Here is a 27216-nt window from a genome sequence, read left to right on the forward strand (position 1 = left end):
TACAAATTTTGCAAGCTGCTACATTTACAACAGATGCTCAAAATAGTGTGCTGCCGCATCAGTGCAAGCATGGTATCGTCGCAGAAAGTGTTCTTGTACCAGTTCTAATATTTCCGATGTAGTGTGACTAGTGTCTCAGACGGCGATAATTCTTGACAAGAGATCTATTTTAGTCACTTTAGGCCTCTCGTACCCGATACTTTTTACATGGATCCACAACAAAAAATCCTTTTCAGTAAAATCAGTTTAAAGTTTTGGCCACGAAATATGACTTCCACTGCCTACCCACTTTTCAGGGAATGTCGGATAAAGGTGTTCTTCAGTCCGAAGTGAAGTGGAGCTCCATCACATTTGGGACCATATACTTTGACAAATAGCAAGTGGGATATGTTCCAGGAACTTCGATAGCATGATACTGATGAACACTTTGTTCAATTGAGCATTAAAGGTGGGAGGACGGAGAAACGGGTCTAGTATATAATCATTGACAGTCTCTGCTCAAACGTTGACTGATGATCTGTGTTTATGGTGGACGAGGAAGAGGAGATTAGTTTCCAACATCTTGTAGACAACGTGGTTATTAGAGGCGGAAGACAAGGTCGGATTAGGGAGAGATGGAGAAGTAAAACTGCGTGCCCTTTAGAAACCCTCCTACCATTTGTCTTAAGCGATTTCGGGAAATCACAGAAAACCTGAATCAGGATGGTCGGACGTGGGTTTGAACTGTCGTCCTCCTGAATGCGAGTCCAGTGTGGTAACCACTGCGCTACGCCGCTCGGCCTGTTGGTTGCTCTTCACGATTGTCGCGAGGGGATTCTCATCGACTACATGACTATTGTATTTAGCATTCCACCTCTGATAAAACAGGTTCGGAACGTGATCACGGTATCACCCTGTTTATCACAGATGCTCCCAATATCGACTTTGACTCTGTAATCAGATACACTTACACGAGTGTTGTCACTTCGAATAAAACCCTTTTGGCTGTTCTGCCGAACAATTTTCAAAAATTAAGACCGTTATACAACGAAGGTTTCGACCAGTTTGGTAGCCGTCCTCGTTTGGGAGAAAGAAAAACTGCTCGAACAGAGAAGGTTCACTGCTTGTAAGGTCGAATAGTCGGTTTTTATAGTTTTTTTAATGTTGTATATTACGCGTCCTAACACCCAAATAACCTTCGTCTGACATAGAGAAGATATTTTTCGCTTTGTATAGACGTAAACGTTATGATATTGGATGGTAAATTAGTAAATGTACCAACACATGGCAATACAAGCAGTCATGTTGAGCAAACGTTGCTCCTGTCTGTGTTTACATTCCTCTATTATGTAACACTATGGAAGTGGCTTGTTTTATGAGATATGGTGAAATAGTCGACCTTACACTACGTTGTACTAAGCTCATAGGAAGCCGCAGGGTTTTATCGATAGGTAAATGTGTTTGTGTTTTTTCTGTATTATTTGTTTTAACACATAAAAATATCATAATTACTCACGTGAATCCCGAGTTAAATTCCAGGTTGTCCATGAGACCATAAGCCGTGTATCCGATAATCGGAACACCGTCGATGCTTATCGCCTCCAGCACAGCTCCGAGGTATCCCTAGTTACAATACAGCATACTGCAGGTAGAGAAATGAATTTGGGAAGATGAAAATAGCTGCTACATTACTGTAGAAATTTCTACTTACATTAAAGTATTCGATGCGGTCTGTGTCGTTTCGTCCTCCGGAATTGTAGAGACCGTTCTCTGTTATAATTATTGGATATCCTGGGTATTCGTTGGCGATCCAGTTCAGCTGACTCCGAAACCCCCAAGGAAGGTGCTGAAAGGTAAGATATGTATTACAGACATTATTTCTGTCCCCACCTGCTTCTTCAAAATGGACGCGCAGGTATAAAATGAAGTTTGTTGGCAGTTTTATCTCTTCATTAGTTACAACCCGGGATTACCCAGTTACATACAATTATTCATATCTTCTATTCGAAATTACAAGATCCAGTCACATTAATGTGACAACTAGATATGTTCGACGTCAACGTGCAGGAGACAGCATTAGGGTCTATAAACGGTGGGGTCTATAAAGCGTGTCGGGCAACGCGGAAAACAGTGCAGTCCTTGCCATAATGCGGAAATAGAGTCATTGTTATCCGCATTCGAAACGGGCGTGATAAATGCCCTACGGGTCGAGGTAGCAAGCGTTTCCGGAACGGATAAGTTTATAAACTGTTCCTGTGCCGCTGTGGTTAAGGTATATCGCGTTTGGTAAAAGGGCGTGGAAATATATATGGAAGAACAGGCATGATACTGTTGAGCAACGGGTGAATTACGGAGCACTAACAGTGTCTCCTGAACGAACGTTCAGTGAAACTTGCGGCGTATGTGTCTCTGCAGCAGGCGCCAGTTTCATGCACCGGTGTTGATTACTCTTCATTGGGGACGAAGGCAACCGAACGACCACTGATTGCCGACAGGTGTCCTTTTCAGATGAATCACCTTTTAGGGTCCATTGGATATATGACCGTAGGTGTGTACATCCCTGCAAAACTCGTCTGGATCGGAGAGGGAGTGTTATTGTCTGAGAAATGTTTTCGTGGCATTCTCTGGGTGATCTCGTCATTTTGGACGACACAATGGATCTACACAAGTAAACGTTTATCCTTTGGGACATAACCAGCTTCACATGCGACTTTTTATTTTCCTCGTAACAATGACATTTACCAGCAGGACAATACAACGTGCCACACAGTCCGCAGTGAGCGTGTGTGGGTTGAAGAGCACCAGGATGAGTTTACCATATTCCCTTGGTCACAAAACTACCTGGTCTAAACCCAACAGAGAGTCTATGGACCACCTTGATCGAGCTATTTGCACCATAGATCCTCAGCCGACAAAGCTAACGCATCCGGTCATGGCACTGGAGTCAGCAAGACTCCACATCTCTGTCGGTACCTTCCAGAACTTCACTGACTCCTTTTCTGCCGCCTTGCAGCTGTCCACTCTGCAAAAGGTGGTTATTCAGGCTTTTGAGAGGTGGTGACGTTAATTTGACTAGACCGTGTGAAAGGACCAAAATCTGTCTACAGTGTAAAACCTAGATAAATCATGATTAGCATGTCCTTATAGGTATTAACACAGTGTACTAATTACAACACCTTTCCTTCGCCAATGCCCCTCCCTCCCCCTTCCACCGATGAATATGTCTACGGTGAATTCTTAGAACAACAATTCAAAATTATTCATTTACTAAGGAAAAAGGCTTTGGAACAGATCCGAGAATCCCACCATATTCTCTCCGACCACAAGACTCTAGGGAGTGAACTGGAATATAACCCATTACATTGTCGCAATGTCTGCTGATCAGAAACTTAACGCCACCATATGTAACAAACAAACCGTTTTCAGATTATATGGACCTTTATTTACAGGAACTCGACTGGCCTCACGGTATCGGATCACATTCTCAGATGTACATTTGAACAAAATAAAAAAGTGATGACCCAACACTTGATGCCTATAGTCATTATATAAGCCATATAATAGAAAATACACATCAGTAAAACATGAAACTCTCAATATGAGGAAGAGAGGGACATAGGCTTCCCAAAATAAAATGCAGTTACATCCAATAAGAACGGTGTTACAGTTCTCTTCCTCTTGGTAGCCTAATATTGGCCGTCAGTAATTCTTGACTCGCGAAGACTCTAATAAGAACACCACAGCATATACCTATGTTATCACTCTCAAATACTGACTTAGTTTCTCAGAATATAATGTTTCATAAGTTCTAAAGATTCTGATAGATTCTATTTCTTTTTCACATTCCTCTAGACGGCTTTGCATTCTACTTGTTCTATCTGACTGAACCTGGAAATTATTAAACTTGCAAATTGTGAGCATCTGGGTCGCAAATGTGCCCATCAACTCTGAAAACTTTCAATTCGATACTGTTATCCATCGTTTTGAATTATTTTTGTATATTCCCCTTTTTCTCACCATCCTTATTGCAGCACGTAAAAAATTGTGTAAGATAGTGGTGTGTGAAAATTTGGACGTAAATGTTTTTTTTTTTCTTTTTAACGAAACACATCTAGCCATCTTTTGTGCCACACCAATAACACGACTGACTTCTTTTCTTTTCTTGTTAAATTTTTCTTATCTTTTTATGTTTATAATCTACATGATAGTACGTAAGACACTAATATTCCTAGATTCTGCGTTCAAATTATTGCTGGATCTGTTGTTATGTACCTTCCGTATGTACACAAATAACTTGTACAACTGTTATACAGTTCATTGGTTACAGTTACTAGTATCTTAATACTACATTCACATGGTACTGACTGTATTGTGTCTCCCTCGTTACTCTCTGTTTTCGCTGTGAATTGGTTCTTCCAGGTACTTAATACACGCTGCTCTCAACCTTTGACTGTTGTTCTTCTTTGTTTCACTGTGCGAATATTTGTTGATGAAAACAGCCATTTAGTGTAATCTGTAAACTGATGCTGCTGTCAAATTTCATGTTAATAACATTACTAGAATCAGATAATTCTCTTACATACTTCACTTTGTATAGTGGGTTTTATAATGTTATCACAAATTCATGTTGCATACTTGCTTGTTTTCGAGTTCCTAATTTACAGTATATTATTGTTTCTTTTAGATTTATCAGGCATTAAAAGTCAGCACAAATGATTGACATTCCATGGCAAGTTCTCAGGCTTTCCTTACCAGTAACTTATATTACCTATTTAAAACTTGCCTACAGAAGTGTTCCGGTTTTGTAAATTACTTCTTCTAGTAATTGACCAGTAATTCCTTTTTGTAAAAATTATACTGATTTATAAACAGTTCTTTAAGTGACTGCAGGTACACAATGTGGTACTCATAGTAGTGAAGTGTATTTGAATAATTTATTAAGGGTGAACCAGTCACAGAAAGGGAAATGGTTTATTTACGAATATATCTGAGATATTACTAGTGCCAAAATATAAATCTCTTAAAGTAAATTTCATATACATAATAGAAGTAGCGAAAAATTTCTTACACTCTTCAGTAGTACCATTAGTGAAATTTTTGAATTTCCTATTCTATGTTATTAATCCCCATTATATGTGCAGCAGTATTTATTTTATATTGCATAATCGTTGAATGTGAAATGACGTTTGATCACTCATTCTTGTGGCAAAATCAGAAGGTACACTGATGCTCAAAGCATTTTCTGTAATGGGGAATATTACCATTCACAAATATGAGATTAGATAATAGGTAAATTCAATTTTACAGCACCAAAGGCACACAAATCGTTGTCCATTGACAATGTATGGTCAAATATTACAATATAAAAAGATGAAAAGATTGACTTAGTGGTCAGTGGGCCAAAACATAACTTTACATTATCCAGTTGATGGATGAATTTATTTTTAATTTAACTAATTTATTAAGTATATTTATTGAAAGAGGATCACAAACACAAATTAAATATGTTGTAAATTGTCTTTCAGATGATAATAATAACAGTACGAACAGTTACGTTTGACCCCACCAGATTTGTAACTGCAAGCTGGGTTTCACTTTCTTACCTCCCACAGTGAATTCGCAAAATAGAAAAAATTTAGTATAAATAATTGAAAGTTAATTCTGTGGAACACATTTTATTTGCATATATAGTGACAAGACTACTTGCCTTTTATGTTTTCTATATCTTTGAAAATGCATATAGCTTTCATGAATCGGGGGGAGATCTGTACCTGTCACCAGTCTTGAATGACTTGATGGCATGTAGCACACTCATTTGCGATCGCGCGTGTCAGTGATAAAGACAGAATGAAATCTCTACAACATTTCTCATATTCCACAAACGATTTGAGATCCCAAAATCAGGTTTTGGTAGATGATAACATGCAAAGAAGAGAGTATTTTGCCATAGGCTTACATAAAATTTCATCATTTACAGTGTTATTCTATTGACTATAGACTTTTTCGACGGCAGAATGTAATTTTTAAGGCCATCGATTGCTGGTGAAACGAGAAATGCTGTAGGTTTTGGAACAATGTAATTGAAGACTTTACACGTTTATTTTTATACTGAGGACGTGCTTTTTCATAGGCTATTCACCTTACTCTGCCTCAGTTCCTCAGTTAATAAAATTAATAAACCACTGCACATTTTAGTGGGGTGACACTGTGTAAACTCCGCTATGTTTTGACAAAAGAAGCAAATTTTACCATGGAAAAAAGGCAAATGCAGGATTTACTCGAAATTCGCCATTCATAATGTTGCTCTGTAAGTTACAAATGGTTATCAAGCCATGCAAAAATAAAACTGTGCTTTTGTTGCATTTTCATTGTAGTTCTTCCTAGGTGCTAATCAAAGCAGAGGTAACAGTAGATCTTTTTGAATGGTCACCATGCAATTGGAGGGATCTACTTAATATATTTTTAGAAAAAATGCGCTATGTAATTTTCAGTTTAGAACGGACCCATAACCGCTCGTCATTTTCCCTATAGCACCTGCCGACAAGCTCCAAAACTACTGCCCTCCACAGGCGTGTCCTTCCGACTGTGCATCTACCGGCCACCAAGAGGGCGAAAAACGTGGAGTACCTTGGATAATGGATCTCGGATGACCTCAGTAAAACGGTATATCTCGATCAAAGGAAAAGTCAAACTAGGTAGGGCACATTGTAATATCAGGAATACCGCAAAACGTCAACCAGTGAATATCAAACTAAGACAGAACAACAGAGTAGCCAGACCCGCCACGTCTCTAGACAGTAGAGTGCTGTTCTTACTCATGAAGACACCAGTAACACTCCTAGAACTATGAGAAAGAAAATTCCTTCCAAAGATAGTACGACCACGGATCCTACCAGATGGGAGATCTAATTGTGAACTCTGTAATCAGTAAGAAAACAGCGTCGGTGCCATCAGAAGAAGACGAATAGCTTTCTAAGATAACCTGTACAGAATGGACCACCATATACTGTACTACGAGGTTTTCAAAGTAGCCAACAAGGAAAAGCCACCGGATACTTGTGGTTCAAAACAACACAGAAAGCTGAGAGAATGCAGAGTCTCGCGGCAGTAATAATAAATGGTTCTCGGGTTTCCAGCAGCGCCAAGTGACTAAAATTACACAAGATTTCGGCCACGCACTCCTTGGCCATTGTAAAGTGGTATGACTGCCAGTTTGCTGCTGGTGCGCCCTTACATTCTCCAGATTCCGGCTATGACGTCACTGGTGCTCGCAGCATCCTCATATAGAGGCATACGCTGACTCGGCGTGTGATGTGCCCGTTTTGCCATAGCTATAGCTGGATCCTACACCGCGCTGATCTGCAGACCACGGTCTCTGTTTGGGGTGTTATCGGTAATTTTTATTTCGATGGCTTCTTTAATTACACAGTCCGAGAAGTTGCTAATGCGAGCCGCGATGGAAGATTCGTCAAATTTTATCATCACCCAGTATAGAAGCGCACTGTGTGGTGCATCATGTAATAATGGCAGACGCTAATAAGTGGCCCCATGAGCTGGGCAACCTACGCAAGGTTTTCAGCAACAACCCCTGTAACGTTCATCAAGTAAACGAAGTTATTTCAAGCAAAAATCAGAATGAGCAGCCTAAGATACTTACTATCTGGCCTTCCTCTGACTTCATATCAGGTAAGACAAGGCAGCTGTTGAAAAGACACAAGATCAACTGTATCTTCAGTCCTCGGACAAAAGTCCGTCAATTTCTGAGACAGTTTAAAGACACAGCAACTCTTAGAACACGTGGGGTCTACAAGATACCTTGCGAGTGTGGCCAATCTTACATCGGACAAACTGTACGCACTGTGGAACAACAAAGGAAGGAGGATGAGAGTTTCTGTCGCCTGTGTTACGTCGAGCCTTTTTAGTTGAGCATGACTTAAAAACGGCCACCGGGTAAAATTTGACGAAACCTCTCTCTCGGCTTACACTAACGGGTTCTGGGACACTGAGATTGAAGAAACCATCGAATAAAAATAACAGAAAACATCGTAAATGGAGAAGGTGTCCAGCAGATGAGTGCGGCGTGGGGTCCAGCGATAGCGCCGCCAAAACGGGCACATCGAACGCCGAGTCAAAGTCAGGGCACCATTGTCGTTACAGCCGGTAGTTAGTATACGTAAGGGCGTACCAGTCGCTCAATAGCAGTCATAACACTTGACGATGGCCAAAGCGAGCTTCGCCTAAAGCTCCTGTAATTTTAATTACTTGATGCGGCTGGAAACCTGAGAACTTTTTATGCAATAGGGAGAGGTGTTGCAGAATTTTTTAATGTGCAAGACATAATAAACAACAGGCGCGACTACCATTTAACTGTAGAAACCAAAGCATTCCTAATACCTCGTACTAGCCACAGAAATATCAAGAAGTTCTCCGAAGAACGCAAGATAGAGCTGAGCAGGAAAGTAAAGGGATACCGGGCTAACAGAAAAGTTTAAGGTAATAAAAAGAAAATAGCTACTTAGCTTCACCACGAAGACCAGAAGTCTCAGACGACAACAGAAAAGCTAAAACACAAGCATCATGGACAGATGGCAGGAACGTGTTGAAATAACTAATGCTACTTTTTAATTTGGTACTCTGTTGGTGACTGAGGCTGTTTACTATTATGTAGCTTTGAATAAAATCCCATTATGAAAGGATTCTGCCAACCGTAGCTCTCGGGGAAAGAAACATATAGTGTAGTTATGAATTTTTCTGTAATGAAAAAGATAAGTCGGTATTACGCAGGTTAGAGAATCGGAACAGGAATTTTTATCGCTGCTAAGAAGTCGCCATTCGCCTTCGAAAATGTTAAAAGTACTCCATATCCCCAGGTCTCTTCTCCTCCAACCCTAGAAAATGTCGTATGGGAGCCGTTGAAAGAGGTTACCTAACTGCAACAATAATACACTCCTGGAAATTGAAATAAGAACACCGTGAATTCATTGTCCCAGGAAGGGGAAACTTTATTGACACATTCCTGGGGTCAGATACATCACATGATCACACTGACAGAACCACAGGCACATAGACACAGGCAACAGAGCATGCACAATGTCGGCACTAGTACAGTGTATATCCACCTTTCGCAGCAATGCAGGCTGCTATTCTCCCATGGAGACGATCGTAGAGATGCTGGATGTAGTCCTGTGGAACGGCTTGCCATGCCATTTCCACCTGGCGCCTCAGTTGGACCAGCGTTCGTGCTGGACGTGCAGACCGCGTGAGACGACGCTTAATCCAGTCCCAAACATGCTCAATGGGGGACAGATCCGGAGATCTTGCTGGCCAGGGTAGTTGACTTACACCTTCTAGAGCACGTTGGGTGGCACGGGATACATGCGGACGTGCATTGTCCTGTTGGAACAGCAAGTTCCCTTGCCGGTCTAGGAATGGTAGAACGATGGGTTCGATGACGGTTTGGATGTACCGTGCACTATTCAGTGTCCCCTCGACGATCACCAGTGGTGTACGGCCAGTGTAGGAGATCGCTCCCCACACCATGATGCCGGGTGTTGGCCCTGTGTGCCTCGGTCGTATGCAGTCCTGATTGTGGCGCTCACCTGCACGGCGCCAAACACGCATACGACCATCATTGGCACCAAGGCAGAAGCGACTCTCATCGCTGAAGACGACACGTCTCCATTCGTCCCTCCATTCACGCCTGTCACGACACCACTGGAGGCGGGCTGCACGATGTTGGGGCGTGAGCGGAAGACGGCCTAACGGTGTGCGGGACCGTAGCCCAGCTTCATGGAGACGGTTGCGAATGGTCCTCGCCGATACTCCAGGAGCAACAGTGTCCCTAATTTGCTGGGAAGTGGCGGTGCGGTCCCCTACGGCACTGCGTAGGATCCTACGGTCTTGGCGTGCATCCGTGCGTCGCTGCGGTCCGGTCCCAGGTCGACGGGCACGTGCACCTTCCGCCGACCACTGGCGACAACATCGATGTACTGTGGAGACCTCACGCCCCACGTGTTGAACAATTCGGCGGTACGTCCACCAGGCCTCCCGCATGCCCACTATACGCCCTCGCTCAAAGTCCGTCAACTGCACATACGGTTCACGTCCACGCTGTCGCAGCATGCTACCAGTATTAAAGACTGCGATGGAGCTCCGTATGCCACGGCAAACTGGCTGACACTGACGGCGCCGGTGCACAAATGCTGCGCAGCTAGCGCCATTCGACGGCCAACACCGCGGTTCCTGGTGTGTCCGCTGTGCCGTGCGTGTGATCATTGCTTGTACAGCCCTCTCGCAGTGTCCGGAGCAAGTATGGTGGGTCAGACACACCGGTTCCATTTCCAGGAGTGTAGTTGAAGGGATGGAGGCTGTATTTGATTATCTGAGGCCAAAACGGAAGAACAGAATTAGTTCACACTTTTAGTGGGCGTGATAAAACATGCTCCGTTTATGGTCAAGGGAAAGTGAAGTTTCGCAACATTATGGAGAAAATAATACCTAAACCCAACACATGGCACGTTCAGGAAACAAGACGCTACCAGCGAAGAATTGATAACATCTGGAGAACAATTTACTATCCCATTTTACAGTGAAGGTGCCAGTAGTTCCCAGATGACGATTTGCAGTGACAGCTACTAGCTAAATCTGAATGTTGCAAGGTTACAACCAGAAGAAGATGATGAGAAACAGCATTATCTACGTTGTTACCACCAAATCAAAAGCTGGATTGGAACCTGGGAACTTCCTGAGAAGTGGGGCTCATGGGAGGCACGGTCCGAGGCTTGTTGTAGGGAGGCAAGATCCAGCACCTGACTCAGTCCTTCACGATGTTTCGTGCTCATGTGAGCTGAGATGTGGCGAAGCGTGGTCCTGAAGGAAAGCAGATTTGAAATATTCTTCCACTGGCAGTAGCTACAGGGTAGTCAACTGTTACAACTGTTACAGAATTTTTATATGACGAAAGTGAAGGAGACTTATATTTTACGGAAATTATTGAGGAAACAGACGGCGAAATTAACAAAATGGAAGAGGCTGTCTCAGTGTTCCTAGGATTCATCTCACTGCAGATGAAGTAATTGTTATCAGAAACTGATATGTTCATTTCCAGTTTGAAATATGATGCTAATACGTTTGTACTTTATAAGCAGAAACAGCAGTTGTAGTACTCAGAAACAACGTATCTCTCCATTTTGCACAAAATTTGAAAAACTGATATTCTTTGACGAACTGCAAGGCCATTGGTGTTGAGTGCCGAAACAAGTTGTAGTAGTGGAATTTGTAGAGAACCTTGTGCTCGCTTAAAAAGGGCGTAGACGTCAAAACGCTCGGAGCACGAGAAACTGAGATTTTTAGAAAAAAGCTGAAAGAAGTCCGATATGTTTCTTGCCATGATAAAGTTTAGGCAATATAAATTTTATTGGAAAATCTTGGACTTTAGTTTTACCAACAACATGCCTCAGTTAAAGAAAAAACTGTCACCCCCAACTTTTGGAAGATGTATGTGCTATTTGACATCAGGAAGTGCAAGAACTTCAGTACCCTATCCATGAGTGAAAAATGGCGTTCGGTGAAAGCTCGCTTTGTTAATTCAGAATTTCAGTAAGGTGTGCTTCTAGTAGTTATGGATCTTAAGTTCCTCCAGAGGGTTCGGTAGGCGGCCCTTTGCCGCAGTATGTACAAGACTGATATTGTTATCCATGTAGGTTACAGTATACTTATGTTCAGTAACGTGCAGTCCAGACGCATTTCTGTCCTGCGAATGTGCCTGTTCCCTAACTCCAACATTAAACTATCTAACCGTCTTTCCAATACAAAACTATATTTGTCACCTATCTTGTGTCTAAGCCGAATTTTCATTGTATCATTTATGTGAAGAGCGTATTTGACACTTGTGTTTTGAAGCGGTTTCTCTAGCTGTTAAGACTCTCTTCCATAGTATGTCATCCGGGCAAAATTTTTCTTACTTTGCATGCCTCTTGTGCTCTTAAATGAATGTGTACCCGTTTTCCACGTCTATTTCTTTTAGATTTTATTGGCCATCTAATGGCAAGCAAGTAAGTCGATGTGGCATTGCAGTAAAAAATTCTCCGTTATGGAGCTGTGAGTGATAGGATTTGACATGAATAATATTGTATGTACCCTTTCGTCCAAGTTCTGAACTTACCTGTATTGTTTGTTTTAGTGATCGTCAGATGCAAATAGTTAATCGAGTTATTTCCCTTTATTTTGGTGGTAAGATAAATTTTTGTTGTTTATACGACACAGCCGACGTGCGAAAACAGCGATATCGTTTGCGCCACCTTTTGGCATAACCATGATATTGTATACATAACGTTTATAGTGAATGACGTGATGTTTGCGGTTTGAGAATTAACCTAAAAAAATTGTTGGCAAGACATTAATAAATATATCAGCCTATGTTCCATCTAAGCTGTCTCCCTTGGAAGGCCTTGTTTTTGACAACATATTGTGTTATTAAAAGTAGTTGTAGGAGAGAAAGAGTTCAAGCTCGACTATTTCTGCTTTGATAATTTTCCAGTGACACATCAGATTATCAAACATTCGATCGTGTTTACCGTCAAGGTGATCATGTCACTCCTCATCAATTTATGAACATTTGCCTGCCTCAAATGTTTTTCCACTAAACTTACCTCGCCAGAAGTTGTAATTACAGCCATGTCACGTTTTTTGGAAGGTGAATCGCCTGTGATTCCCGGCGTCACGAAAGTCGTTGAGTAGTGGTTTATTGAAAAGAAGTCTGCTGACCCTGTAACAAGGTATAATCCCTCTATTTCAGTCACCTGGTAAATCGAATCGACAGCGTTAACATTAAGAACAAAGTTCTGCTGCTTTGTTCGCATTTCTCTCATGTAATGTATTGTTCCACCGTGCAGAAACGACGCTGCGGAAACCGAATACGAGTAATGATTCACATGCATGTTTGTTATAAAGACAGATACACTGGGAAGGGACCAATGACGTGTTAAAGATTTTAGTCGGAGCTTGAGGTCAACTCGGAGAGCGTGACTGGTACTTCACTACGTGCTAATAAAATGGGGATAAAATAACACTGTGTCTTAATGCTTTATACTAGTGACACAGCTGTGTTACAAGAAACGCTTGCTGAAGGACATATATAGAGTGCTAAGGAACACTACTATTGCAAATGTCGATAGTTTCGTGTTACAACATGGTTTAAAAATTTGGTGTGCAGGGTGGATTTCCAATGGTTCAGTTCAACCAGGACTTTTTTCCCCTTGGAATCGCATTACTTCAGTTTCTGGACAGCCATTGCTTTTGGTTCTAAAGATAGGAGTCATGTTTCAAGTAGCGTGTGTTTCTACAATGCTACTATTACAATGTTTAACATCGGAGATGGTCTTCCATTTCGTTGCAAAGCACTGTTTGTATAGTTTGTTTCCGTTTTTCACGGTGAAAGGTGGAAAGTTATTTTGTTGTTTTGAACCAACAGATGTGCAGCGGAAACGATGCAACACTTTACATCGAAGGAGTCTTGGGCGAGGTTTTGAGAAATCCTGTCTACGTAACTTGCTTGGTCCTGTAGGACTAATGATTGAACGGGCTTTGCTTTGTGTGCAGAGTATTGTCAACGTTGTATAAAATGTGTTCGATTTCTACCTGTTGCTACTTGTGACAAACAAGCACCTTCCAAATTGTTACCTTATACGTTAGTGTTTAAGTTTCCTTTGACAATAACTCGTGGTCAGAGGAAATACAACACTGTCGCCACTTACATCTGATGTAAGTGAAACATCAAGTACCGGCTCAAAACAGTTTTGTATTCCTCCCAAGAGCATGTGCTTCACGTTTCCCTTAGGGCGTTATCCGCTTTGCCCCCACTGTTGTCATTGCTACTACTGCTAAACTGCTTGTTAAACGGAGAAGAAAAGAGGCAAACGAAACACCTCTGCTAGGCTGCGCGGTTGAGTGTTTGCAGTTTTGTACACAAAAAATTTTTCCTAAAATTAGATCTTAGATGTTGATCCTTTCTTCTATTCCTGTGTCAGTTGCTACAGCAGAAAGATCTTTCTCGACACTCAAACTCATTAATTGGTTGAGAAACTGTTATAGGCAATGCCGCTTAAGAAGGCTTGCTTTGTTGTGTGTCCATAGATGAATCATTATTACCAAAGAAAAACTATAGACTTTGTATATTGAGAAGGGCGGAAAGAATAGAAAACTATGTTCTCTTAAGTACAGATAACATTTAACATAGTGACAGTTGTTCTTCTGTGATGTAAAACGATAGAGTAATTAGCAATCACACAAATTACAGTTTTGTATAAAACTTGAAAAAAGTGTGAATCAGATGCTAATAGGCATAAAGCATTTCAAATATACACTGTATGTATAGAGCAGTAGGACGAAAAATATAAGCATGATTATAGTTTGTAAAATGATCTTCTTTGCCAGATTTGAATTATTCAGTGTATCAAAGAAACTCAATATTACATTCAAAACTATGGCATTATGTACCTGCAAGTAAGGTTTGAGCTACTGTAACGTTGTAATATCATTGGCAGTATTCACATTGTATTTCTTTGGAGGTATTAGTCTTAAATACATAGTTTTGATGATATAGTAAACGTGAATTTTGCATTTTTATTCCCACTATGTTTGTTTAAAAACGAGTATCATTGTGAATTGTACTTATTGTATTGAAAATAATAATTAGAGAAAAATATTTCAGTATCTATTGAAGACCTCGCAATTTATATTTGGCAAAAATATAACCATGAAGAAATTAATCATTTCAGTTTCAAAAGTATTTCATTGTAATTTTAGTTTATTTGTTCTTAATTTACTTATCAACTCTATCCCAACAAAAGAATTATGAGCTAGTTACGTTGTGTTAACAGTCATATAAAAGACGTTACCTAGAAAAAGTTTGTGAATGCTACACATTTCAAGAAATTAAAAACATTTTTGTCGAAAATAAAACACATTTTTGATACTGTTTGGTATTTTAAGTATCAAAACAGTTTAAAACAGTTTTTGAAGGTTTCCTTCTTAACTTTCAAGAGGAAGATTCCTGGGTCTTCTTTCTCATCTAAGCAACCTCCCTCAACTACAAAACTTCATTAATCCACTCCTGATTCCTGCTTTCACAGGGATGTGAAAATAAATTATAGTGATAGTAGTTTTATTAACCCGTAGATCTCATTTTCTGGGACATTTTACGTGTCTTGGTATTAAAATTTAAGAGCATCAAAATATTACATAAAGCATCTCTACGGGCATTTACATACTTACAGTCTGGTGTGACAAGGATCGGACAGGTAGTCGGTCGTTCCCTTCTAGCAGATACCACCCTGGCATTTGTCTGAAGTAATTTCGGCAAACCACGGAAAACCTAAATCAGGGTGACCGGATAAAGACTGGAGCCTCCAACTTCCCGAATGCAAGGACAGGCTGTTTAAAACAGTAAACAGTGCTACCTCCTTCTGTTTGTCCTTTGTACAGAATACCGTATTACAAAGGAGTTATTTAATAATGTAAAAGGCTCTTACTACACTAGTCATTCATTTCTCACTCTCAGCCACTGCTCTCACACGTTGTTTCATAATGTAGCACTACACACACTACCAGCTGGTGTCATTACCATAGCGACTATGTTTGGTTTCACATTTTGAACACAGCAGCTGCCCATTCCCTAGTCTGCAAAACTCACTCAGAATCCCCCTATTTCGGCTGAGATATTGAGTTCAGAAAGAGGATAAGATGTTAGTATTCTACATGGCATAGCTTTGGGAGTAATTTTTTTTTCAGGAAAAGAGCAGAAAGAAACATAATGTGAAAGTATTGTCGGAAAAGACGTACAGGATGTTCCGAAACTATTCGATCCAAATGACACAGGGGTATAGAATATCAAAACAAATATATTTAGTTGTGGCACATATGGTCCCCGACGATAATTGCTGATGGCAGGGACGCTTTACACAGAAGGTAATTTAGCATGATAAATGCTGCACTGGTATTCACGGGAACTGCTCCAGTGGGGAGACCATTGGCCTGTACGCATGCAGGACATCGTTGGACCATTGGTGGTCGTGACCATTCGAAGATTCCAGGCATGTCTGTAATGGCACCAACAGCGACGGCAATTCTAGCGACGAGGTCCTCTGATTCCACAACGTTTTCATACGTCAGCTGCTTCCAAAACCCCAAGAGATGTGTGAGAGCACGCCTCATAGATTTGTGAGGTAAGGAGAGAAGTCTTGACTGTCAGTATACATTCCCAGTCAACGACACCGACACAGCAGATTACATCAGTACCACTAACAAAATATTTTCTGCCATTAGAAGTTGACTTCAGCGACCACATGTCGCTTATCGAAATCTTATTTATTTAATCGTGTCAGAAGCACCGTATCTCAAGACATTATGTCGCTCTACTGTGATGCTTCTGGTGTGAGAGAATCTGCAGGCTTAGAGCCGTTGCCCAAGGGACGCCAGAAAGTTTTATTAATGACACATCCTTCGCGGAGGCTTCTCTTGTGTCCCCCTTATCGAAATGTGTTTTGATGTAGTCTATCTCAGGTACTAATTTAAACGAATTGTTTAGGGGCATTTTGTATGGCCGGCCGGTGGACCGAGCGGTTCTAGGTGCTTCAATCCGGAACCGCGTGACTGCTACGGTCGCAGGTTAGAATCCTGCCTCTGGCATGGATGTGTGTGATGTCCTATGACACTTTTTAGTACCCGCTGTTATAAATTTATTTGTGTGAGATGTCGATAATGACAGGAAATGATATTGAGAATTTAGAGAATTTTGGATTTGCATCGGTTTCTCTATACACTTAATCCCTTTCTTGATTACCTGGTTCTCTTGAAAATCTTGTCTTTCGATTATTGAAAAATGCCTTTTGTATTCCTACAATTTAGGGAATTCTTACAAAACCATTTTTATTGTTTTTCAGAAATGGTCTGATAGCCCAAGATATTTTACAGCTACCTCACAACGTTTTCCTGTCCATATCTGTCGCCACATGGTTGATGCAGTTATTGGTAATCCTTGTTGATCAACGAGGGCAATCATAATGATAATTGTGACTATGCCACTAGTTTCAAGTATGTTGTATATGTTTATATGTGAACATGCAGTTTAGTTGGCTTTTGTAATTGAGACTTTATCTGGAATTTCTGTTAGTTTATTGAAAATAGTTTCCATTCCGGTTCCGGGTGATTGATACAAACACTAAATAATTAATTTCTTGCTTCCATGTGGAACGCCACATTAATCTGTCTCAGAGCACATAAACTGGTGGCCGATCACGACGCCTGAACATGTCGATGAGCCATATGGATGCTGTCGTGATGACGACACGTAATTTCAAGGATGGGGGACAAGGGCATATGGCAAGACATTGAAATGGAATGTTAACAAGGACCAAGGGAGAGTGTCTCGCAGAAATACTGTCTACGAATGTGCAGTTAATCGGAGGGAAGTCTAATGCTAACTTATTAACCTAGGCTACGACCACTCACAAGTTCACTTATAACCTGCTGTAGTTTGGGGATTCTCATCGGCATATACCTACCTACTGCGACTATTGAGCATACAGCATCCGGTGAAACAGCCTTCATCCGAGATAAGAACAAAAACAGGGAAGTGAAAGTGCACCGCATTGTCTTGTAGGACCCATCGGCTCTACACGACGAGATGTTCGATCGCTGTACATAAATGTGGTATTTTTCTGAGGTTGATAGAATTTTGCTGTCATTCACGCATTACTTGTCTCGCAGTGCTGAGGGCAATTTCCATTTTTTGTGCAACTTATAGTGTTGATTCGCTTCCTCAACCACATGAACGATTTTTTTTTCTTTCGAATCCATAATCCTTACATTTCCTCATCATCTGACACTATGGCTGCACAGTCAGATTAAGACGGAACAGATGAAAAGGTGTGGCATAATATTTTTTATCGCGTATTCGGGTTCGAATAAAGTTTTAATTATCATGTTAAACTATAGAAGTGTCAAATTAATTTTGAACTTGAACGTAATCCTTCTTGCTCAGTGTCACTTTAACATAAATCTCGTTCGTGGGTAAGATAACATCAGGACCACTCTCAGTGAACGAAAAGAGGCCCTCACGGCTTCTGTAATAATTCTAATAGATGTACGTGCCCTTATCAACAAACGACATGCGTTTTTTCTACCCTTTTCTGGAGCCCGAGGAGATTGTTTAACTTACAAAATCAACATATGGTAAATGCTTAGCCGTCGTTGCAAATTTTTTCACCTTTTCCTAGAAGAGATGAAGCTGATAGGTCCAAAGCGTTCTCTGTGAAGCCGATCACAGAACGGCAAGATGTTATATTAAGCTCCAACACACGAAGACGTTCGAACTTAGACCAGTGCCGGGCAGTTGCAGAAGGAAATTCCTAGTCAGACTGCGACCAAGAAGCAAAGACCAGATAAGTATTGCATTGCCAGATTGTATAACCCCCCTGAGAATTAGTGCTATCCATAACTTTGGAACAACATTATGATGTCAACACAGTAACATAAACGAAAGAACACTTTGCAATATGAGTCTACGACAGCCAAGTCTTCTGCAAGTAACAATACATTTCCTCCTTGTAGAAGTTTCTTCCGGCATGTCAAACGTTCGAACAACTTACTGCAATGCTCCCGGGTGTCATCTTTGAAAAGCGCCGACATTTCTTCGGGTGCACAGACTGTCATTTTCAAGGCACAAATGTAACATGAGAAAAAGCAAGTTTTTATCTTCAGTATGATAGTTGTCACCATCCAACTCAGCGTGAAGTGCTACTTCATTTCCTGGTTATATGGTCAACATTGTTATCAGATGCTGAAAGTTTGTCTGCTGAATTACCTCAACTCGGAGTAGCCTTTCGCCAGAACCGTCGTAGATCACTCAACTGTCAATCGAATGGGTGACGAAATGAACGAAGTGGCAGCAAAGGCTATGACCATTTTGTCCTACGTTGGTACTATTACTCACAAGATTGGACATATACGGCAAAAACATTTTGCTTTTTGACCAGCATCTAAGATTAGAGCCTTTTAAAATCTCTAAAGGATGAGCTTGGCTTGTGTAATGCGGGTGTCTACCGTACCTCTTGCCGGTGTGGTACGTCCTATATTGGTCAGACCATTAGGATATCGGAGGATTCTTGTGCTGAGCATATGTGTCACATATGCTTCCAATAGCCGAAAAAAGGTGCTGTAGATGGAGATTGCCTTGATACCGGTATTCCTATGGAATACAACATTACGGAGATTCTGCCATGCAATTCCAGCTATTGGAATAGAGTTATTAAGGAAACAGTTGAGACTGAATTATCAAGATTTTTTTTTGAGTCAGTGATCTTCTGACTGGATTGATGCCGCCCGCCATAATTCCTTTCCTGTGCCAGCTTCTTCACTTCTTCATCTCTGAGTAGCACTTGTAATCTACGTCCTTAGTTAATTGCTGGGTGTATTCTAATCTCTGTCTTCCTGTATGCTTTTGACCCTCCACATCTTCCTCTAGTACCATTTCAATCATTCTCTTACGTCTTAACAGATGTCCTATCGCCCTGTCCCTTCTTCTTGTCAGTGTTTTCCACATATTGCTTCCCTCTTCGATTCTGCGAAGAATCACCTTATTCCTTACCTTATCAGTCAACCTAATTTTAAACATTCGTCTGTAACATCTCATCTCAAACGTTTCTTTCCTCTTCTGGCTTTCCCACAGTCCATGTTTCCCCTCCATATAAGGCTGTGCTTCGAAGGTACGTTCTCAGAAATTTCTTCCTCAAATTGAGGACTATTATCTGATACCAGCAGACTTCTCTTGACCAGGAATACCCTATCTGCCAGCGCTAGTCAGTGTTCTATGTCCTCCTTGCTCCGTCCACTATGGTACATCTTGCTGCCTATTACCAGAATTACTTCATGTCGTCTATTTTGTGAATCCCACCTCCAATGTTAATTTTCTCGCCGTTCTCATTTCTGCTATCATTAGCTTCGTCTTTCTTCGATTTTCTCTCAGCGCATTTTCTGTACCTATTAGACGCTTCATTCCATGCAATACATCCTATAATTCGTTTCACTTTCACTCAGGACATCAGTCTTATCAGCAAATTCTTCTACTGATATACTTTCACCTTAAATTTTAACCCACTCCTGAAACTTTCTTTTATTTCTCTCAGTGCTTCTTCGACGTACAGATAGAACAGTAAGGCCGAAAGACTACATGTACCATTTTTTAAAGACATTAAAATACACAGACAAACGTCCTTGTTGGTACTTCACATTTGATGTTTGTTCTGTGCGCCGGTAAGGTTTCGAATCGTTCTGGCAGATGGTCGATCCGTAGCCCATCGTCAAAATGACTTCTACATACGACTTAGATTACAAGCAGCGGGCTGTTATTGAATTCTTGTGTGCCGAATAAGAAACCGTGGTGGACATCCATAGACGTTTGCGTGCCGTGTATGGCGATGATGCCAGTTGATAGGAGTACAGTTGAGCGGTGGTTAAAGGAAGTTACAGCATCAGGAAATGCAGAAACAGAGCTCAATGATCGGCCACGCTCTGGACGACCTGTCATAGCTACTGCTTCAGACATGCTCAATCGTGCGGATGCCATTATTCGTGTCGACCGGCGCATCACAACTCGATAATTGGTTTTATAGTTGCCGTTCAGCATTTGAAGTGCGTCTGCAATGATCGAGACTATGTTGTTGTTGTTGTTGTGGTCTTCAGTCCTGAGACTGGTTTGATGCAGCTCTCCATGCTACTCTATCCTGTGCAAGCTTTTTCATCTCCCAGTACCTACTGCAACCTACATCCTTCTGAATCTGTTTAGTGTATTCATCTCTTGGTCTTCCTCTACGATTTTTACCCTCCACGCTGCCCTCCAATACTAAATTGGTGATCCCTTGATGCCTCAGAACATGTCCTACCAACCGATCCCTTCTTCTGGTCAAGTTGTGCCACAAACTTCTCTTCTCCCCAATCCTATTCAATACTTCCTCATTAGTTATGTGATGTACCCATCTAATCTTCAGCATTCTTCTGTAGCACCACATTTCGAAAGCTTCTATTCTCTTCTTGTCCAAACTATTTATCGTCCATGTTTCACTTCCATACATGGCTACACTCCATACGAATACTTTCAGAAATGACTTCCTGACACTTAAATCAATACTGGATGTTAACAAATTTCTCTTCTTCAGAAACGCTTTCCTTGCCATTGCCAGCCTACATTTTATATCCTCTCTACTTCGACCATCATCAGTTATTTTGCTCCCCAAATAGCAAAACTCCTTTACTACTTTAAGTGCCTCATTTCCTAATCTAATTCCCTCAGCATCACCTGACTTAATTAGACTACATTCCATTATCCTTGTTTTGCTTTTGTTGATGTTCATCTTATATCCTCCTTTCAAGACACTGTCCATTCCATTCAACTGCTCTTCCAAGTCCTTTGCTGACTCTGACAGAATTACAATGTCATCGGCGAACCTCAAAGTTTTTATTTCTTCTCCATGAATTTTAATACCTACTCCGAATTTTTCTTTTGTTTCCTTTACTGCTTGCTCAATATACAGATTGAACAACATCGGGGAGAGGCTACAACCCTGTCTTACTCCCTTCCCAACCACTGCTTCCCTTTCATGTCCCTCGACTCTTATAACTGCCATCCGGTTTCTGTACAAATTGTAAATAGCCTTTCGCTCCCTGTATTTTACCCCTGCCACCTTTAGAATTTGAAAGAGAGTATTCCAGTCAACATTGTCAAAAGCTTTCTCTAAGTCTACAAATGCTAGAAACGTAGGTTTGCCTTTCCTTAATCGTTCTTCTAAGATAAGTCGTAAGGTCAGTATTCCCTCACGTGTTCCAGTGTTTCTACGGAATCCAAACTGATCTTCCCCGAGGTTGGCTTCTACTAGTTTTTCCATTCGTCTGTAAAGAATTCGTGTTAGTATTTTGCAGCTATGTCTTATTAAGCTGATAGTTCGGTAATTTTCACATCTGTCAACACCTGCTTTCTTTGGGATTGGAATTATTATATTCTTCTTGAAGTCTGAGGGTATTTCGCCTGTTTCATACATCTTGCTCACCAGATGGTAGAGTTTTGTCAGGACTGGCTCTCCCACGGTCGTCAGTAGTTCCAATGGAATATTGTCTACTCCGGGGGCCTTGTTTCGACTCAGGTCTTTCAGTGCTCTGTCAAACTCTTCACGCAGTATCATATCTCCCATTTCATCTTCATCTACATCCTCTTCCATTTCCATAATATTGTCCTCAAGTACATCGCCCTTGTATAGACCCTCTATATACTCCTTCCACCTTTCTGCTTTCCCTTCTTTGCTTAGAACTGGGTTTCCATTTGAGCTCTTGATATTCATACAAGTCGTTCTCTTATCTCCAAAGGTCTCTTTAATTTTCCTGTAGGCGGTATCTATCTTACCCCTAGTGAGATAGGCCTCTACATCCTTACATTTGTCCTCTAGCCATCCCTGCTTAGCCATTTTGCACTTCCTGTCGATCTCATTTTTGAGACGTTTGTATTCCTTTTTGCCTGTTTCACTTACTGCATTTTTATATTTTCTCCTTTCATCAATTAAATTCAATATTTCCTCTGTTACCCAAGGATTTCTACTAGCCCTCGTCTTTTTACCTACTTGATCCTCTGCTGCCTTCACTACTTCATCCCTCAAAGCTACCCATTCTTCTTCTACTGTATTTATTTCCCCCATTCCTGTCAATTGCTCCCTTATGCTCTCCCTGAATCTCTGTACAACCTCTGGTTCTTTTAGTTTATCCAGGTCCCATCTCCTTAAATTCCCACCTTTTAGCAGTTTCTTCAGTTTTAATCTACAGGTCATAACCAATAGATTGTGGTCAGAGTCCACATCTGCCCCTGGAAATGTCTTACAATTTAAAACCTGGTTCCTAAATCTCTGTCTTACCATTATATAATCTATCTGATACCTTTTAGTATCTCCAGGGTTCTTCCATGTACACAACCTTCTTTCATGATTCTTAAACCAAGTGTTAGTTATGATTATGTTGTGCTCTGTGCAAAATTCGACCAGGCGGCTTCCTCTTTCATTTCTGTCCCCCAATCCATATTCACCTACTATGTTTCCTTCTTTCCCTTTTCCTACACTCGAATTCCAGTCACCCATGACTATTAAATTTTCGTCTCCCTTCACAATCTGAATAATTTCTTTTATTTCATCATACATTTCTTCAATTTCTTCGTCATCTGCAGAGCTAGTTGGCATATAAACTTGTACTACTGTAGTAGGCGTGGGCTTCGTATCTATCTTGGCCACAATAATGCGTTCACTATGCTGTTTGTAGTAGCTTACCCGCATTCCTATTTTCCTATTCATTATTAAACCTACTCCTGCATTACCCCTATTTGATTTTGTGTTTATAACCCTGTAGTCACCTGACCAGAAGTCTTGTTCCTCCTGCCACCGAACTTCACTAATTCCCACTATATCTAACTTTAACCTATCCATTTCCCTTTTTAAATTTTCTAACCTACCTGCCCGATTAAGGGATCTGACATTCCACGCTCCGATCCGTAGAACGCCAGTTTTCTTTCTCCTGATAACGACATCCTCCTGAGTAGTCCCCGCCCGGAGATCCGAATGGGGGACTATTTTACCTCCGGAATATTTTACCCAAGAGGACGCCATCATCATGTAATCATACAGTAAAGCTGCATGCCCTCGGGAAAAATTACGGCTGTAGTTTCCCCTTGCTTTCAGCCGTTCGCAGTACCAGCACAGCAAGGTCGTTTTGGTTATTGTTACAAGGCCAGATCAGTCAATCATCCAGACTGTTGCCCTTGCAACTACTGAAAAGGCTGCTGCCCCTCTTCAGGAACCACACGTTTGTCTGGCCTCTCAACAGATACCCCTCCGTTGTGGTTGCACCTACGGTACGGCTATCTGTATCGCTGAGGCACGCAAGCCTCCCCACCAGCGGCAAGGTCCATGGTTCATGGGGGGGGGGGGGGGGGGGGAGACTATAGGATATCCAAAAAGGTGCTCCTGATATGTTCCACGACTGCTCACAGCGGACCGCAAGATTCAAAGAACTTGTAAGTAGGCTGTTTATGTTTTCTTATTGGCAACGTTACGTAGCGCTCTGTATGAAAATCACTGGCTGTGCTGTGTGCAGTCTGTGGCTAGTTTGCTTTGTTGTCTGCCATTGAAATGTTGGGCAGCGGCAGCTGGATGTGAACAGCGCGTAGCTTTGTGCAGTTGGAGGTGAGCCGCCAGCAGTGGTGGATGTGGGGAGAGAAATGGCGGAGTTTTGAAATTTGTAAGACTGGATGTCATGAACTGCTATAGATATATTATGACTATTAAGGTAAATACATTGTTTGTTCTCTATTAAAATCTTTCATTTGCTAACTATGCCTATCATTAGTTAGTGCCTTCCATAGTTTGAATCTTTTATTTAGCTGGCAGTAGTGGCGCTCGCTGTTTTGCAGTAGTTCGAGTAACGAAGATTTTTGTGAGGTAAGTGATTTGTGAAACATATATGTTAATGTTAGTCAGGGCCATTCTTTTGTAGGTATTACTGAAAGTGAGATTGCGTTGAGCCAAAAATATTGTGTGTCAGTTTAAGCACAGTCTTGTACAATTTTTCTAAGGGGACGTTTCAAACTCCCATTTCTTTTGAATTATTGGAGCGTTTTCAGACCGACGGAGAGGCCTTTCTATCATGGATCGTTACAGGGAACGGAAGCTGGGTTCACCACTTTGGACGGGAAACAAAAAGGCAGTCATGAAGTGGCATCATCCTCATTGACCACAAAAGAAAAAATTCAAGACCACCCTCGTCTGCCGGAAAAGTCATGCTGATAGTCTTCTGGGATCGTGATGGCTTCATTCTCGAGGATGTGATGCCAAGAAAGTTAACCATCAATTGAGAGGCATACGTGAAGACTGAATAAACTTCTCAAGCGTTTCCGACGTGTTCAAATGGACGAAAATCCAGCAGTAATCTTGCTCCAACACGATAAAGCACGTCCACACACGAGTCTGAGAACCCGGGAACACATCGCCAAATTGGGTTGGACATCATTGCCTCATCCACCATACAGTCCAGGCCTGGCAACCTCCGACTTGCAACTCGTTGGGCGGCTTAAATATTTTCTACGGGTGATCATACTTTGAGGAAGACGAAAGTGTCAGCCATGCAGTGAAAACTTGGTTCCGCCTACAGAAGAAGAGCTTTTACCAGCAGGGAATACACGCTCTTCCACAACGTTGGCGTACGGCCACCGTAGAAAAATAGGACATGGACAAGACATGTTGATGTATATTGTCACCAAAGTCTGACTCTTAACAATAAATATGTTCTGAGAAAAAAATGTTGGGCGTCACTTATTGAACGACCCTCGTACATTTCCTGTAGCTTATCCATATTCTTCCCAGAATTTCGAACATCTTGATCCATTTCACACTGTCGAACGCCTTTCCCAGATCGACAAATCCCATGAAAGGTTTTGATTTTCCGTCAGTCTTGCTTCCATTACAGCTGTAACCTCCGAACTGCCTTTGACGTGCCTTCGCCATTCCTGAAGTCAAACTGATCGTCATGTGCTACATCCTGAATTGCCTTTTCCGCTCTTCTGTATACTATTCATCTCAGTAACATGTATACATGAGCTGTTAAGCTGACTGAGACATAATTCTCGCATTTTTCGTCTTTTGCTGTCTTCGGAATTGTGTGGATGACGTTTTTCCGAAGGTCTTGTGGTATATCGCCAGTCTCATACAGTCTACACATGAACGTGAACAGTCGTTTTGTTGCCACTTGCCCAAATGATGTTAGGAACTGAGATGGAATATATATATCCTTTATTATTTATCAGACTTAAGTCGTCAAAAGTTCTTTTACACGCCGATTATAATAATGTATCTCCAATCCCATCCCTATCGAGTACTGTTTCTTCTTCTATCACCCCATAAGTCCCCACCCTCATAGAGGTTTCACTGTAGTCTTTCCAACTATCTGCTCTGTCCTTTGCATTTAAATGGTATTGCCATTACACTCTTGATGTTGCCACACTTGCTTTTAATTTCACCAAACATTGTTTTGACTTTTCTACATGCCAATCAGTCCTTCTGGCAAACAATTATTTTTCTTCACATTTTTCCGGCAGCCATTTCTCCTTAACGTCTATGAACTTCCTATTTATCTCTTTCCTAAGTGACTTGTATTTCCATATTCCTGGATTTCCTGTACATTTCCGTAATTCCATCTTTCGTCGAACTGCTGTAACATTTATTTTGTTTTTCATGGTACTTAGCAGTTGCCTTCCTTAAACCTGATTCTTTCCAACTTCGGTGATTGGCCTTTTTAGAAATTTCCATTCCTCTTCACGTGAACTGCCTGCTGAATTACGCTGTAATTCTTCCTGACTGATCTCTTAAACTTCAGTCTAATGTTCATCATTACTAAATTGAAATCTGATTCATTATCTGCTCATAAACATCTTACAATCCAATATCTGTTTTAATAATCAGTGCCTGAAAATGACGTAATCTAACTGAAATCTTCCCTTCTCTCCCGGCCTTTTCCAAGTGTACCTCCTTCACTTTTGATTCTTGAACTGAGTATCGCTATTACTAACTGATTTTATTGCAGATGTCAATTAGTATTTTATAATATTAAAAACCAATATCACTAGATCTGAAAGAGCTCGTTTCATGACCCGTTTCGATAATAACTAGTTGTCATCCTTAGACGTACAGTTTACGGAGAAAATAACGTAAATCTAGTAATATGCGTGATCGTACAACAATTATACACTAGGAGTCATATTATCTGAATACCAAAAATTACACACCTCCAAGGAATATAATTACACACCAGTTTCGTCGACATACTGATAACTTGTTCCAATCATAAGAATACAGCACCACACTGGTTTGTAAAATACATATAAAACTTGCTAAATAAAAAATCTGTAGCACAAACAAGGAGAAAATACAAGTATATCAGTTAAGAAGAAGCGTCGACGACAACTCAGGATGGCTGAGCTGATGCGCTTCAACGCCCATGTTAGGCGATTTCAAGCTCGGTCGCCAGACGGGCCACCGCACTAAGGCAACGTTGTGTACGAGATTACTTCGAAGGTTGTATTACATACTAACCAACTAGTTACATAAAAAATTAACCGATGTTACGCAACAAAACTTTAGATAGGAACGTAGTTCCAAC

The 27216-nt window shown here is 41.2% G+C and overlaps 1 protein-coding gene across 1 annotated transcript in view; it reads right to left on the minus strand.

Moving 5' to 3' along the window:
- LOC126413103 (lactase/phlorizin hydrolase-like) overlaps positions 1-27216 on the minus strand; it is a 233745-nt gene that overhangs the window by 15364 nt on the left and 191165 nt on the right. The window contains exons 20-22 of the mRNA XM_050082997.1: positions 12630-12745; positions 1691-1825; positions 1496-1602 (exon numbers count right to left, since the gene is read on the minus strand). Of these exons, the coding sequence (XP_049938954.1) occupies positions 1496-1602; positions 1691-1825; positions 12630-12745 (358 nt within the window). The remainder of the gene's footprint in view (positions 1-1495; positions 1603-1690; positions 1826-12629; positions 12746-27216) is intronic.

Source organism: Schistocerca serialis, chromosome 7, assembly GCF_023864345.2.
Source record: "Schistocerca serialis cubense isolate TAMUIC-IGC-003099 chromosome 7, iqSchSeri2.2, whole genome shotgun sequence".
Classification (NCBI taxonomy): Eukaryota; Metazoa; Arthropoda; class Insecta; order Orthoptera; family Acrididae; genus Schistocerca; species Schistocerca serialis.